Genomic DNA, 14,937 nt, shown 5'->3' with positions numbered 1-14,937 from the left:
AATTAATCTGAAAATCCCAGAGTAAAGTTCAGTAGCCCAGTACACCGCATTTTCATTTTAATTACTCTCATGTAAACTCCAATAACTTCAGTTAAATGCAGTCAAACTAAATGAAAAAACAGAAGATAATCTGAAATGATTATAGAACATGTTTTTTGTCTCGCATTTTGGCAACACTTATTGTAGGATGCCAAGTGAAAGTCTCTAGTAACAGCCTTTGAAAAACAGTAATACCCCTGGATAATTACTAACTCGAAAACTATCTGACTGCAGTTCCTTGTTTCATTATTTTGAAATATTAAAACCCACTGAGTTCACAATTCAGCTCCTCAAACTCCAAATCAGCTTTTATGCTGTAAAGACACACTCCATGTCTGTCTGAACGCCTGCCTGCGCACGCGCACAGTAAAGAAATAGGTATCTTAATCTTGGGTTGGGACCCAATTTGGTAATTACCGGCCTGGAGCCAAATCTCTGTGAGTCAACAGACGACAATAAAGCCCAAACCATGCTCAAGCGTAGGGGTTCAAAGGCAGTGTTGAAAATGATCCAAGAAATAAAACCATTTTGCATTCAGCCATCTAAAAGTTACAGGACTTTGACCCTTATAATTATATTTAACCAGTCAAAAGAGTCTGTAGCAACAGCAGCAGTCCTGGCTGGCTGCCAGCACATGAACAAAGGCTGTCTGGATATCACTGCACTTTTCTTAGCTCTGCACTGGAAATTTGACCGACCCTCCTATCACCTGATTCTCCTGTCAGCAAACCATCCGGACAGAAAACACAAAAACAGCAGCAGAAAGCCACAGTTGCTCAGACCTTTTTCCCACATCTTATCATGTTACTAGGAGAAACATTATCATGGCCCCAATGTGAGCAGGTAATGAGACACAGCCAGGCACGGTGGGAAGAGGCATGGTGGAAAGTTCAAAATAAGTTTTCCCTAAGAAAACTCAAAAGCTGAACAGGGAGCTAAGTGCTTCCTGGCCCCACATCAGCTTTGCCTTAGGGATTGAAGAAGGGAGAGTGAGCAAGCCTTTTACTTTCACAGGAGCTTTTGTGTGGGAACACATCTATAAAGCACTTGCTTATGGTCCCTGTGCTCAGCTGGGGGTGTCTGAGCAGGGTGTCACGTGGCGTCTTTGGGAGGTGCAGCATGTTCGCAGTCTTTCTGGAAGCATGCCCAGTGTCTGTCCAACATCACTCCTCAAACCGTGGCAGGTCTGACGATTAGCTTGCTCTCCCACAGTGTGTGTAGAGTGACCATATCTGCTGTTGCTCTCCTGGCACGATGCTTATACACGTTGTCACTCAAGGAGTCCATCTCCACTTCCCCTTCTTTCTCCAAAGCATGCCACGCTATGGGAGGGCACTGAAAGACTAGACTATGACTAGCACTCACATAAAAGTATGGGAACTGTACAGAGCTCTCCCCTCCTCATCTGGTTTGCATAGCAGCCACCTGGCAAACACCATATGCAGATAACAATGACATGATCACTAAGCAACAGCCTAATAAAGAGAGATAAAAATAATGCAATTTTTCAGTTTACAAGGCATCTGCAAAGTATAACTTCAGCCAACTTGTTCCATCCTCCATACCTGTCTCTCAGAAAGGGCTGTCCACCCACAAACACACAACTTTCACTTCAGATGCACAAAAACAGGCTACAGGCTCTCAACATGTGTTTCCTACTCCAGGTTACATCATCAACAGCTGTGCACAGGCAATCTATTCTGCGCATGCAACAGACACATGCGAAAATGCTGAATTTGCTATTTCAGCAGTGACTTCTGAAGGTCAAGTCCTGGGGCAATCAGCTCTACCTTCTGGCTCCCACTATGATAAGGTTAGATTAGAGGGAGAGAACAACTGTAAAATACTAGACAGTGGTTAAATCTGTGAAGCTGGTCCTCTCTGTGTAAAGGGTTAAGATAAATACGAATCGTAAAGGAAATCTGTGGAAGAAAGGAAGGAAATATTGAGTGTAATAATCTCTAACGCAAACATGCCAATGTCTTTTGTGATGTTAACATCTGGGTCTTATTTAGCTTTCAAATCTAACTTCCACACTTTTTCCTCTGCAAAAGACAACCCCAAATTCATGTTCACATTTCAGTGGAAACTCAATACATGTACAATCCTGCAATTAAAAAAAATAAAATGAGGAACTTAGAATAATATATGAGCATTAAAGTATACTTTTAATTTTCTGCTGGCACCCAAAACGTTACTGCATGTGAGGTGACGTTCATAAACAACACCAGGTCTTAGCTTGTCTCTGGGTTTTGCACAGATTTACCTTCTGCTGCCTCATCCAGTTTAAACATTCACTTGTGACACGTTTCGTGTACTCATCCCATCCTGAGCCACTCTGAGAGGAGAAGCAACCACCACCTTTGGAGCTGGCCCTCCTGGCACGGGGAACACTGATGGCTTTGTACAGGGCACGCATTTGCTCTTGAAGTTGAAGCAGCCTGAAAGGGAAGGAACCAGTAAGCGCCTATGAGGAAAACAACCAGAAAACATGGAAACAACTCAATTCACCTCTCCCACTGGACCACCAGGTACTCAAAACAAAGTGCTGAAAACACAGGCTGTGGAAAAAATATATTTAAAATTTCATGGGGACAAGCAAGGTGTGAAATTATGTAAGAAATATGTTACTGCAGGGCCCTTCTCCATGTTAGCATGCCCCAAACAAACACGACTGACTTCTGTCACATCCTGCAACACCAGAGAAGGTGTGCACTTTAGACACCACAAATTTCTATCAGCCACATTCCCTTCCCCAGCCCTTCCCTGGCAATACCTTTTCTGATACATTTCACAGGGTTGGCCCATCTGCCTCATCTCTCTGATCAGCCCATCCAGGATATCCATTTGGTCATTTGCCTGTGCAAAACACTCTTCCAGATCTCTGTTCCCTCGAATCTGGACACCATCCCCATATTTCAATTCCTAAAAAAAAAAAAAAAAAGAGAGAGAGAGAGATGGGAGATTAAAGTAAATATTCATCACCCAAGCTTCAGCATACTTGTTTTACGAGAGATGCTATAGGGACCAATTATTTTTAAGAAGCATGATAGATTTCAACTGCTGGGTCTCTGATTGCCAGTTTTAACTGGCAGAAGGCCAGTCAACAAAGGATCCACAGTCATTGGAAAGTCCTTATTACAAATAAAATACAAGAGAAAATTATTAAAACACAATACCAACCAAACCTTTCCATAAAGAACAGCACACCCTGACTGATGTTTATTTCACCAGAGCCAAGGCTTCGCACAGTGTGCTAAGCTTTTAAGACCTTATGCTTTGGTGTTTAGAGGGCAAGAAGCAAACACTCAGTCCCAGCGGGAGTTGGTGGATATTGCTCCTGATTTTTCAGAGGTTTCTCTGAGGTGCTAAGACTTACAGACATTGCTCCTCCCCTGCAAAAATGTAGACTGCACCCTGTCTGCCTGGGACCAGCTCCATGTCCAGTCACATTTGCATAACACCTTACCACCCAAAGTCTACGCAAATTCTGCATGCACCCTCTCAGTGCAGTGGACCACAGTATGGTCATGGTGCTTCAAGCAGGAAGACAGGACTTTTTGGTCTCATCCTATACTGACACAGCCATGCTGGACAAAACACAACACAGCTGTGATTTTATTTTGAAATAAAATGTTGATGGACCTCATTACTTCGTCCCTCAGAAAGAAAAGAAGAAAAAAAAGTAAGCAATGCATGCTGTGGCATCAAGATGGAGCAAAACATCACTTTCTTTTAACTTCAATGGAATAATATTAATCCTTCACAAGAGGCAGTATTTGCTCTGGCATTGATTTTTATATAAACATGCTCACACATGCTGTATCTCTGAAAAGGAAATGAACTGCTAACCACAGAGTTCATTCCTGAACTAATTTTCTGTCCACAGAGGGACCAAAAGTGCGCATTAAATCACATCTACTGCCAGAACTGCAAATGGGGTTTTTTTGAGGATGCACTCACCACCCTGCCCCTCCTCTGACTTCAGCCAGAAGAGGAGACATCCCACATTCGCCAGGACCGAATCTAGTGTCAAAGAGTAACCCACCCTCAGGCACTATGGATTTATATCAGTGCAGCGTACAGCAAAGATCATCTCTATGCATTTGGGATGAAACAGTCAAGAATATGTAGTTTCATATAATTCTTCAGGAATAATCTAGAAAAATAAAATAAACCTAATGAAAGTTTTTCCTGTGGTGGTTCAGGTTCTTTATGGCCCAGAAAATGATGACGATTTTCTACAGGACACACTAAGAGATTATAAGTGGTCATAACATTACTAACAGCTGTTTACACTGACAGTGGCCTTGATCTAAAACTGGAAAATAAGATGCAGTAGAATCTGTTTGAAGGGTGGTTTTATGTTTTGTTTTTTTTAAAAAAATCAAGAAGTCCCCCTTTTCTTAGTTAGATGCCTTTCAATCAGTTTTACTGAACACTGAGTGCAGACAGAGGAGTGAGACCTAGGAAGGCAGCGCGCTATTCCACTCCCAGTTGCCTCACACAAACAGCCGAAAGGGGCGAAAGGAGATGAAGAAGCAGAGCCTGTGAGTCCAGATAACAATGCAGCATTCATTCCCTGTAATATTCATAATCACTTTTGATAAGAAGAACAAGGAGCACTCACGGGTTGTACTATGAGCTCAGCTCGCATCAGGCAATCCGAACAGTTTTGCAAAAGCTCCTGGATGGTGTTCTGGCGTCTGGACACTGTACAGGTCCCATTCTGACTGTTGTGGGGGAGAAGAAGGAGACGAAGTAAGTACAGAGTAATCACCTGTTTTGAAGAGACACGAGAAACACAAATTTGGAAAAGCTATGGGAAGTTACACGAAATAATCCATCTCATTTAGCTTCACAGAGACATACACGCTTTATCTGGCCCTCCTGCTTTACTGCACTGTGAAGTTTTAATGCCGATTCCGCGATGGCAGAGCCACTTTATAATCCTGTAACAGCAGGCGTGAACTGACTTTGCCACAGGGTAGAGTAGAAGATGGAAACCAGCATGCCATAAAGGAGAAAGTTCTTCTTCCAGTATGGGTATCTGTGGCTTTGATAGACAAAACTTTTGCAGTATTACAGTGAGAATGAATTATTCACGATCTTTGTTAAAGTCAATATATTAGAACATAGCCTTTGCATCTTACCACACCAGCCATCGAATGTCAGAGCATAAAAGGAAAGCAGGATACTCTGCTACACAAGCGCATGAGAACACACGTCCATACAAGCATAGAAGGAGCCCTTTTATCAGCAGAAATGCATGAAGCTAGTGCAGTGTCTTAAGAAAGAACTGCAAGATGCACAAGCTACTACAAAAACAGATGTAGGCCCTGGAGTTAAAGGACATGCTTTCTTACAAAGAAATAAAATGGGAGTTTGTGAGTTCCAAGTAAAACTCCAGAAGCAAAAACACTAGTAGGGGAAAAAGCCAAGACAGATAATGGGGTCATTACTGTTGTCTTGCACATAATCTACTGCATCCATACTGCCAGAAGGTTGCTTTTCCAGCGTTTGGGATTCAGCCACCAAAGCGAGCCGCTGCTAGTTGAATGTGGGTGAGGTGCTTCAAGCAAGGAACCATTCCTTGCTGATGGAATCAGAGCTCCCAAGCAAGCCCAGGCAGCTCCCAAACCAAAGCACTTGCCAGTGAAACTAAAATAAACCACTACTAAGAGACAGTAAGAAACTGAGACACTTCCAAGCCCTGCCTCGTTTTCTAACTCCTGTGCTCATGGTAGGTAACCTTTTCCATTACAAATCACTAAAGGCCCAAACCTTCCATACAACACAAACATCAAAAAGACTATCAGTGCAAACCTGTCCAGCTCAGAGCCAGCAAGTCGTATGGATTCAATGGAAATCTTTCTACTGACTTCAACAGACTCTGATCACCCTTCACAAAAGGAAATGTGACAATGTAAAAAACTCGTCAGGGCTACCCTTGGGAAAATCACTGCAGTGGTGAGAAACGTTCAACAGTATATTTTTAAGAGCTCTTCTGTGTGTGCAGCTGGTGCTTCAGCAGCCTGCCATTCTCCTATTAAGTCTTCTTGAACAAGTGGAAAAAGTTTGAGCAACTTTTCACCACCTTCCCCTAATACCAGGGAGCAGACCCTCAAAGACAGAGAGAGGACTGCAGAATCATTGGGCGACTTAAAACAAGCCGTGCACACACAACTCCTGGCCTGCAGTGTGACCCTTTGGCTGCACAAACGCTGTGCTCTACTGTGCTATGCACCCCTGTATATCTTGGAAACAGCTTAAAGAAAACAATTGTGAAAAATAACATATGGGTCTGATTTTGTGCCAGGCTTCCCATCAGCTTCCTTTTCTAAATCATTCCTTCTCCTTAGGCATCGCTGTTGTGTTTGGATCTAGAATTATCTGACTGCATCTAAAATTTGCATTTAATTATACTCACAATTATTTTCATGAATGAAACATAATAAAGAAGAGAGAGGAACCTTCCAAGCAATTTTCTCTTTTTAGAACATCAGAAGAGTATTTTTTCTTCAATCACTTTTTCAATCATCTCCTGACAGCTATAAATGCTGGATATCCATTAAAGCCAGAAGATCTATAGAGGGGGACCACACTTCTACTGTAATAAATCAGAGTATCTCCACTGGCTTCACTGTAACTTCACTGACCTCAAAGACATATACTTCACTCTGAGAGAAGGTCTAAACAATGGCTGTCACAGTTAACACACTAAGAAATTGTGAAGAAAAGCTCTTTTCAAATAAATAAAAAACAATTTAAGAGATAGAAAAAGTAGAATTACAAGTATTTTGTGTTCATCCCAATAATGTTAGAATACCACATCCAGAATTATTGTCCAAATACTAAAAAAGTTGGAAAACTGAATACGATTTCATATAGATGCACAAAACTATTTCAAAGGCGGAAGCAGATGCCTTGAAGTGGGAGGCTTAAGCGTACCCTATATAGATCTTCAAATGAAGATCTACAAGTTACTTGTTTACAGTTCACGGGGACCTTCACAAGAAGAAAGCAGCAAGCATTTAAGGCTCTCCAATCTAATAGGAAAAGACATAACCAAATAATGGCAGGGGCTGGAGCAACACAAACTGAAACCAAAAAAGAGCACACTATTTCATCAATGCTGCCTTTCACACCTTGGATGTCAGTTTTGTTGTTAAACAACTAACTGTTTTGCTAGTCAAAATACTGAGAACAATACTAGGATAACACATGAAAAGGTAGTGGCCTGTTAGAGGCAGTTGATGACACTGGAAGAGATAGTGGCTTTCAAATCCATCAGCTGACCAAACAGCTAACATGGGTTATGGGGCATACCCAGAGACAGCAGACACAGGTACTGGAGCTCATGTTTGATGGCATAGCTCCACCAAGTCAACAGGACTCAAAGACTTCACCTCCGAAGAGGATTTAGCTGTACAAACTCAGTCAAGAAGGGCATAAATCAACTTCTGAAATTAGAAAATAAAGATACATAGCAAGCCAATGCCTCAACATATACCGGTTGATACCACAGATGGCATTAGCATGATCTCACATGGACACATCTTCAATACTTTTCACCCATGTGACAGTAGAGTATTTCATAAACAGTTTCAAAGGCCCTTGGTGTAATATTCCTCTTACTGAAGCCAACAAGCCTTTAATGGGAAGGGGTAGATCAAAGCAGAAACCCCAATGCAGAGTAAGCAGACATCCAACCTTGAGGCAGAAGGAAAACAGCCAGCCAAAGGAAAACCATATCCAACACAATGGCATAAGGAAAAAAAAAACGGACTAAAGAAACCGAGACAAACCCTAAACCCTGGAACATGCTACATGGCATCTTACCGTGGAGGCAAGAATGAAGCTAGGTTACAACCACGTAACCTCGATTATATATAAACACACATTTATGTCCCTCAAAGATGTACGACTCCGACAATCCTCACAGGACACAGATTAAATGGAGTACTGCAGATGGTATTTGGTCAATGTCTCTCTTCCTTCCTCTGATTTTGTTTACATCAAACTGAATGAGCTTAAAGTAATGTTTGGTCATTGTAACAACTGCTGCTGCTATGATGACAATTTGACTTGATTTGAACCCTGGCAGCATCTAAAGCTCGAACCTGTGAATAGGATCCTGCTGCACCAAACACTGTAGGCACACCACACAGTGAAAATATGGACAGGTTTTTCCTTTATTTTACTACACCTCTGTAAATACAGTGTATGTTTTCAACCATTCCAGCAGAAAGGGAAAGAACTGGAGCTTGGTCCTTTATCAGGACTTGTAACACAAGAGTGCACAGACTCCTACTAATAAATACATGCACTTGCAAGAATCTGACTATTTGCTGTACTGCTTTGGTTTTGTAAACCCTGAAGAACAGTGCCCAGTGAAACAGCCCAGACTGCTTCAGAACTTAACTACCTATTTGTCCCTACAACTCAAAATTTTAGACCAAGACACTTATTTGGAAGGCAACTCATGAATTTCAAAAAGATACTATTAAACTGAACTCTTTATTAAAATTACTTAGTTTTAATAGTCATTAACTATTAAAGCAACAAAGGAAAACAAAGGTGGCTAGTGTCTTTGTTTTAAAGTTATGAGAAAACTTCAAAACACAGAAGAATCACTTTTATTTGGGACTTCAAAATGTAGCCCTGTATTTCTCTACTGCCAGAAGAATCCTAGGAAAGCCACGGCACCTTGACATTGTCGTCATTCTGTACGGGAGCCACCCTGCTTGCTGCATGCCAAGGCAGAATACATTGCTCACGTGCTATACTGCGCTCTTGCTCTCCCAGAGAAATGAGAAGCAGCCCAAGCCCTGCTGCCACCGGGCTTTGGGCAGGATGGTAGCTCAGACAACACCTCCTTGCTACAATACACCCCACCTGAGCTAAACTCAGACACTTCCTTACTGATGAATCCGCAGTTTCTGGACTAGGACCGCACCTAACTGTTAAGCAGTACCAGTGATCCTCACGAGACCCCCAGCTCTACAGAAACAAGGAATAACTACTCCTGCTTTTCATAAATGGGACTGAGAAACACTCCCGAGCCCATACAATGAGTTACAAGAGTTGAGACAGACACAGCAAACCCAGCTGTGCCCACGTCCCTGGAACACAGCAGGGCTGGCTGCTGTCCCACTGACTTTATTCAAGCAGTGGAAAGATTTCCTAAGTGATACATTTTGAATAAATGATATATCCTCTGTAAATACTCAACTTGCACCCTTAAAGGCCCAGCCAAGTTGTCATTACTGCAGGACCTGAGGGGCAAGGAAGAAAGCCAGCTCCCTTCTGCTTTCTCATTTGCCTCCTGCTGCTGAAGACCTGCACACCCCCAGCATAAATGCCTGCAACCTGGAAACAGCTCTGGCTTCTGCCTTTATTAGTACACATCAAGAGGCTGCTGTGTTATCCGGGGGGGCGATTAGCGTCTACAGAAGCAGGGCAAAGGAGACACCCAGAAGCACATCCAGCAGCTCTGCGGAGCCTTCACAGCTCCTTAAAGCTTTGGAAGCACAAAGGGGAACACTCTTGGCCCAAAGATCCAATTTAGACCAAATTAGAATAATCCTTTTTAAGTTTTCTGACTCCTCCACAAAACATTTAGACTTTTAAAAATTCAAAGCTTTTTTTCTTTTTCATTCAAAAAGTAAAGGAAGCTTTAAAAAAGGTCTTTTTGCAGATCCAAAGTATTGAGCGACTCCCATAACTCAACACTGAGAGCAAAACAATAGCACTTCTTTTTCTTTTTTTTCTTCCCCCCCGCATGCACACAAACTTGTTTGAACAAGCAATAGATTCATCAAGGGATTACCTGGTATGCCCAGAGTAGGCAAGTTAGAAGAAAAACCTGACCTGGAATCTCCATTTCCAGCACACACTGCCTGCGCACACCACGGGACTAAACCACCGCCCATCTGCCACCGCCTGCCACTTGGGTATGCGTGCCCCTGAAAACGCACAGTCATACACCGGCAAAAAGTACAAATCACAATATCCATTAGAATATAACCAGAAATTAAAATACTCTAACACAGGGGGTTCCACCCCGCTCCCGCCCCAAAAGAAGGTGAATGCAAGTGTCAGAAATCATTGAGAGGTTCGTAACTGAGTTCTTCCCATATGTCTCTGCTCTTACTAGGATCACTTCTGGCACACCACGGCCTCGACAAACTAGCCCCATCCGCCGAGTATGCACATAGACTAAGGCACGATGACAGGAAACCTCAGAAGATGTCTGCATCTTGCATGATCAGGCTCTAACTACCATTAGAAACGTGCAAAAAATTTAAGAGTCGCTAGAGAAATCTTAAGACCCCTGAGGCCAAGTGCCTTCAGAGCAAGCAGGGTTTCACAAGGGTTCCTGCCACACCTATATGCAGAAAATCCTTGCACTTTTTCCCACTATTATTAATCACGAGCAGCAATGGCAAGTTTCTAAAGGCCATCCCTGCCCGGTGCAGCAGGTTGCAGACACGCTGCCTCTCCCACCTCCGGCTCTGGGAGAGGGAGGTGCCGAATGCAGGGTCCAACCAGGACCATGGAGATACACCTCTGCCGGAGAGGTGTATTTGCTCCAATACAAGGAGAGGTGCGTTTGCTCCAAACGCAACAAATCCCTTGCCTGACAGAGGCTTTCAGGCCTGCAAAGGTACCTCGCTTGAAATCTCACACACATACCTATGACAAGGTGAGCTGGGAAAGGTACAGTCTGGCTTTCTTCTCATGGCATAGCAGTGTCACCAGCTCTTGCCAAGACTCATTTCTTGGCCAGCTCGAGCACGGCACAGGCTCTGCCGGCGTGGCAAGTATTCAGCAGCAATTCAGACACATTCCTCCCTCTCTCTCTGTCTGCCCATGTTTTCTTTTGTCACCAGGCAGTTTTTCCCCCCCAACAAAAGGCTGTGACAGCGGAGTTCAAAGAGGACATTTCCATGCCAGCCCCACCACGACTCCACTGGGCTGGGACCCTGCAACCCCCTGCGAGGCTGATGGGAAGGGCAAAAAATGCAACTTTGAAACTGTTTTCTGCAAGTTGACCTTGTCTGTGAGTCCCTGAAAGTAATGTCAGGGCACGGGATGTGAATGGCTAACTCTTCTTCTAACTCAGAGCACAGAAGTTACATTAATCCTTAACCAAAAATTGCATAAATTAATTTATTTTCTGAGCAACATATCACATGGTGGCCATGAATCCTAGGCTATTTTTTTCCCCTAATCTCAGCAATGACAACTAAAAGTGCACAACTTGCCACTTTTTTTCCTTCTCTCACAGTGTACCAGATTTTATCTCTCCATGGCGAAGACATTGATAAATATTTGACTGATGAATTGGCAGTTTAGGAGCGTGTGACTCACTGTCAAGCTGAGTATCTGTACTCAGGGCCAAGCTCATCCTGAGTTCCCAAGCCAGAAGAAACCAGGAATGTTGTAAAAGCACCTTGCTGAGCCCTAAGGGCAGGGAGCGTCTTCTATTGCTCTGTGAGTAATGTAATGCTCAGCACAGACTTGTTTGGCAGAATACGCCCCAAAACTTACAAGACTAGACCCTAAGTTGAATCCTACTGCATTTAAAATAAAGGTACAGTGATCTTCCCCATTGGAAAAAGAAGCCTCAGTTTTGTAAGTTCAGTAATTGCCACTAAACTTTGGCAAAGAAGATACCAGGCTGAACTCAATTATTAAAACCAATTCCACAGATGATGGCCCTGATCCTGCAAGCACAACATGCACAGGATTTACTGGATTTTCTGCATGCAGCGCATATGCAAAATCAGTCACTACTGCTTTTTTCCTTAACTGTCAACAAAACCCTCATTTTGTATTTTCGGACACATTTTATTTCAAATCAGCACTGGTTAAAAATAAAGCTATGCAACTCAGTAAGGTGCAAACACACATATTGTTTTGCAAAATAAAAAAATACTTAGTATTTTGTATAGTCAGCTCTTTTCACATAAAAGAAAATATGGAAATATATACATACATATATATATGTATTTTGATCTCATTAACAAGGGTCTTTAGTTCCATGCAGAAACCTCACAATAAAGTGAACAAGAACTTTCATTGCAACCTCCTTGCCAGATATGCCTTCCCAAAAAGGATATATGAATATTATGTTATAAAGAGTAAATGAAAGGATATTGATATAAGGTTGTTAACCTCTTGATCAGTTCTGTCCTTTCCACTCTTGCTACACCACTACTGAACACTAAAGAAACCAGTCCTAACAAACTATGGACTGGTTTAAAATATGTAATAAAAGCCAAAGGAAGCTAAATTAAAGGAAGGTATTTCTCCTCTAGTGAAAGTCAGGAGTAATAGGGAAGTCACTCTAGTGAATCCAATATAGTTGCAGCAGAATGAAGTCTGGAAAAAGAGAACAGCCAGGAAGTAGCATGTTCTGCCATTAATTTTTCATGTCTGTCTCTTGTAAACAGCGAAGGTATTTCCAGCAGAGCACCACTAGTAAAACAAAGCCTCACAAATGCAACATAGCGACGGCATTTTGGAGTCCTAGTATGTGCACTCTCCCATGGTAAAGTATTGAACTGTTCTAATTATATAGCAATAAATAGATATTCTCATACTACTGTAATAGTAAGTAGACATGTTGTAGCTGCAATTCATCTTAACTAATTTACCTGTGCACACACCAAACTGAAAATCAAATGAAGAAATGAAACTAAGAACTGGACAAAGTAACAAACAAAAAATGGGTAGAATCCAAGTTTTGTCTTTCATTCAGCAGCCCTCTAGCAAGAGGTCTGACGTACCTAAACGGAGCGCTCTCTGCTCTCTAGGGTAATCCTGATTCTCTACAGCCATTTATAGATCTGCTTGATATAACAAATCCTGCCTGTTCTCATCTGCTGTTTATTTACTATATATGTTTAATTCTCATCCTTCTGCAATGTAATCATGATGTACTATCCATAAAATCAGGGCTTAAATTCTATCACAAATTATACGACAGCACTTCCAAATAAATTCCTAAATTGGTGGCATCAGTAATTAGACCAATAAGTTTAAGCGAGCCATTCCATGTGTAAAAAAAGAGTAATCACCAGCATAGTTTTGTATAGGTGCCTTATTCACACACCAGTGCTGTTTCCTTCAGTGACAGTAAGTGCTGTCTGCTTTTCAGTCCCGTGAAATCACAGCCAAGGGGATTAATGGAGAAGTCTTCATGACCACTGAAGTTATTTTTCATACATTCATAGCACAGCTTTGCTCCAAGAAGTCTTTGCTGGAATCGATCTGCACAGATTGCAGGTACAGCTGCATCCATGACAGCAGGAGTTCTCCAAAGCAGGACGCACAGCCGGCACCCTGCCTACAGGATCTTGACCGGGCTCGCAGCAACAGGGCAAGTAGGAATTTAAAGAGGCAGAGGGGAGGAAAGCAGACTGATGTTGCCGGTAATGCATCTTTGCTCCCCAGCCACCAAGTGTCAGGGATCATAAAAGATCCTGGCCTTAAACTCCCGGGCCTTGCACAAGCTAGAAACAAACTCAAAAAAATGAATGAGAGAGCCATTCTTGTTAGTTAAAATCTTTTCCTAGCCCTAGTTACACAACCGACAGGGAGGACAGCCTGGGTGTGTGAGACGTAACGCAGTTCAGCCCAGCACGGCCTGTTGTGCGTCACCGTGCGAAGCGGGAGTTCATCGGCAGAGAACCGCTGGGTCAGTACCGCCGGCACAGCGGCACTCACACCCCGGAGCGCAAAGGGGAGGCGCTGAGGCTACCCTGCTGCTTTTTATCCTGTTCCTCTCTTCACAGAGAGTCCCCACCAAAAGTTTTTGTTTGGTTGGTTTGTTGTTTTTTTTTTTTTAAATTAAAAGTTCTTTGCTTGCGTTTAAAAGCCTTTTTAGAAGTTAGTCTCCTCAGGGAGGACAGGAAAGGCTTGCAAGCTGGCACACCTAGGACACAAGTGGGTGGACTGACGACAGCCCTTCGAAGGCAGGCCCGAGGGACCGGGACCGGCACCGGGACGGGGGCCGTGGCCCGCTCCCCCCGGACCGCACCTACCCGTATCCGTCGGAGGCGTAGTCCCCCCCGTAGGTCTTCTGGTAGTAGTAGGTCTTGTGGGTGTGGGTGCCGCCGCCGCCGCCGCTCCCCACCACATGGGAGCTCATCTCGTAGCGCAGGTCGGTGCCCGAGTCGGCCCGCGCCATCCGGCCCAGGGTGTTGATCCGCGGGTGGGAGCCGCCGTTGACGCTCATGGCGGCGGGGGAGCGCGGGGGGCCGCCGCCCGGGGGGAGAGGGGACGAAGGGGAAAGCGACGGAGAAACTGACCCAGACCCGACGCGGGGAAAGGCATTCACCCCCGGCAGGGCCCGGCCGCGCTGCCCGCCGAGGGACGGGGAAGGGCCGAGCTCCGGCCCGCAGGTGAGGGGAGGGCAGGGAAGGGGGAGGCCGCGGTGCGCGGTGGCGGGCCGGCGGGCGGCGGAGGCTGCGGGCGGCGGCGGCAAGAGCGGAGGTCCTGTCCTGTCCCGTCCCCTCCCCGCCGGCAGAGGAAAGGCGAAGCCACACCTTTCGGCGTCGGTTTTAAGCGGCGCTCCTGGGCGTGGAGCCGCCGCCGCCCTCCGCGCCTCCTCGGCGGCCGCCTCAGGTTTCCCCGCCGCCCCGACCCCCGTCCCGGCGGTGCCGCTCCCCGCTGTCCGCCCGGGCACCTCTCTCAGCCTCCCACCGGTGTTTCCACCGTCCGTGGTGCGTGGACTCCCCTCATAAGTTCCCGATGGAGGGTTGAAGTCCATTAAAAACCTCCTCTCGACTGGCGCTTTCCCCCCGGGCTGTCGCAGAGCCCCGGGGGATGGGGCGGCCGGCCTGAGGGCTGGGAGCGCTGCGGGGATGGCGGCCGGGACCAGGGGTG

The 14,937-nt window shown here is 44.7% G+C and overlaps 1 protein-coding gene across 3 annotated transcripts in view; it reads right to left on the bottom strand.

The window, feature by feature from the left end:
* Positions 1–14,562, bottom strand: part of DSP (desmoplakin) — a 39,335-nt gene extending 24,773 nt beyond the window's left edge. For 2 of the 3 annotated variants that reach the window (XM_054193003.1, XM_054193006.1), the window contains exons 1-4: positions 14,094–14,562; positions 4,670–4,772; positions 2,816–2,964; positions 2,306–2,480 (exon numbers count right to left, since the gene is read on the bottom strand). In XM_054193003.1, coding sequence (XP_054048978.1) covers positions 2,306–2,480; positions 2,816–2,964; positions 4,670–4,772; positions 14,094–14,287 — 621 coding nt within the window. In that variant the 5' untranslated portion in view covers positions 14,288–14,562. The remainder of the gene's footprint in view (positions 1–2,305; positions 2,481–2,815; positions 2,965–4,669; positions 4,773–14,093) is intronic. The other variant, XM_054193005.1, reaches the window with a different exon arrangement.
* Positions 14,563–14,937: the final 375 nt, after the last annotated feature.

The sequence above is a fragment of the Rissa tridactyla genome, chromosome 2 (genome assembly GCF_028500815.1).
Source record: "Rissa tridactyla isolate bRisTri1 chromosome 2, bRisTri1.patW.cur.20221130, whole genome shotgun sequence".
Lineage (NCBI taxonomy): Eukaryota > Metazoa > Chordata > Aves > Charadriiformes > Laridae > Rissa > Rissa tridactyla.
Note: the sequence above shows the minus strand (reverse complement) of the source record. Positions and strands in the feature narration are given on the sequence as shown.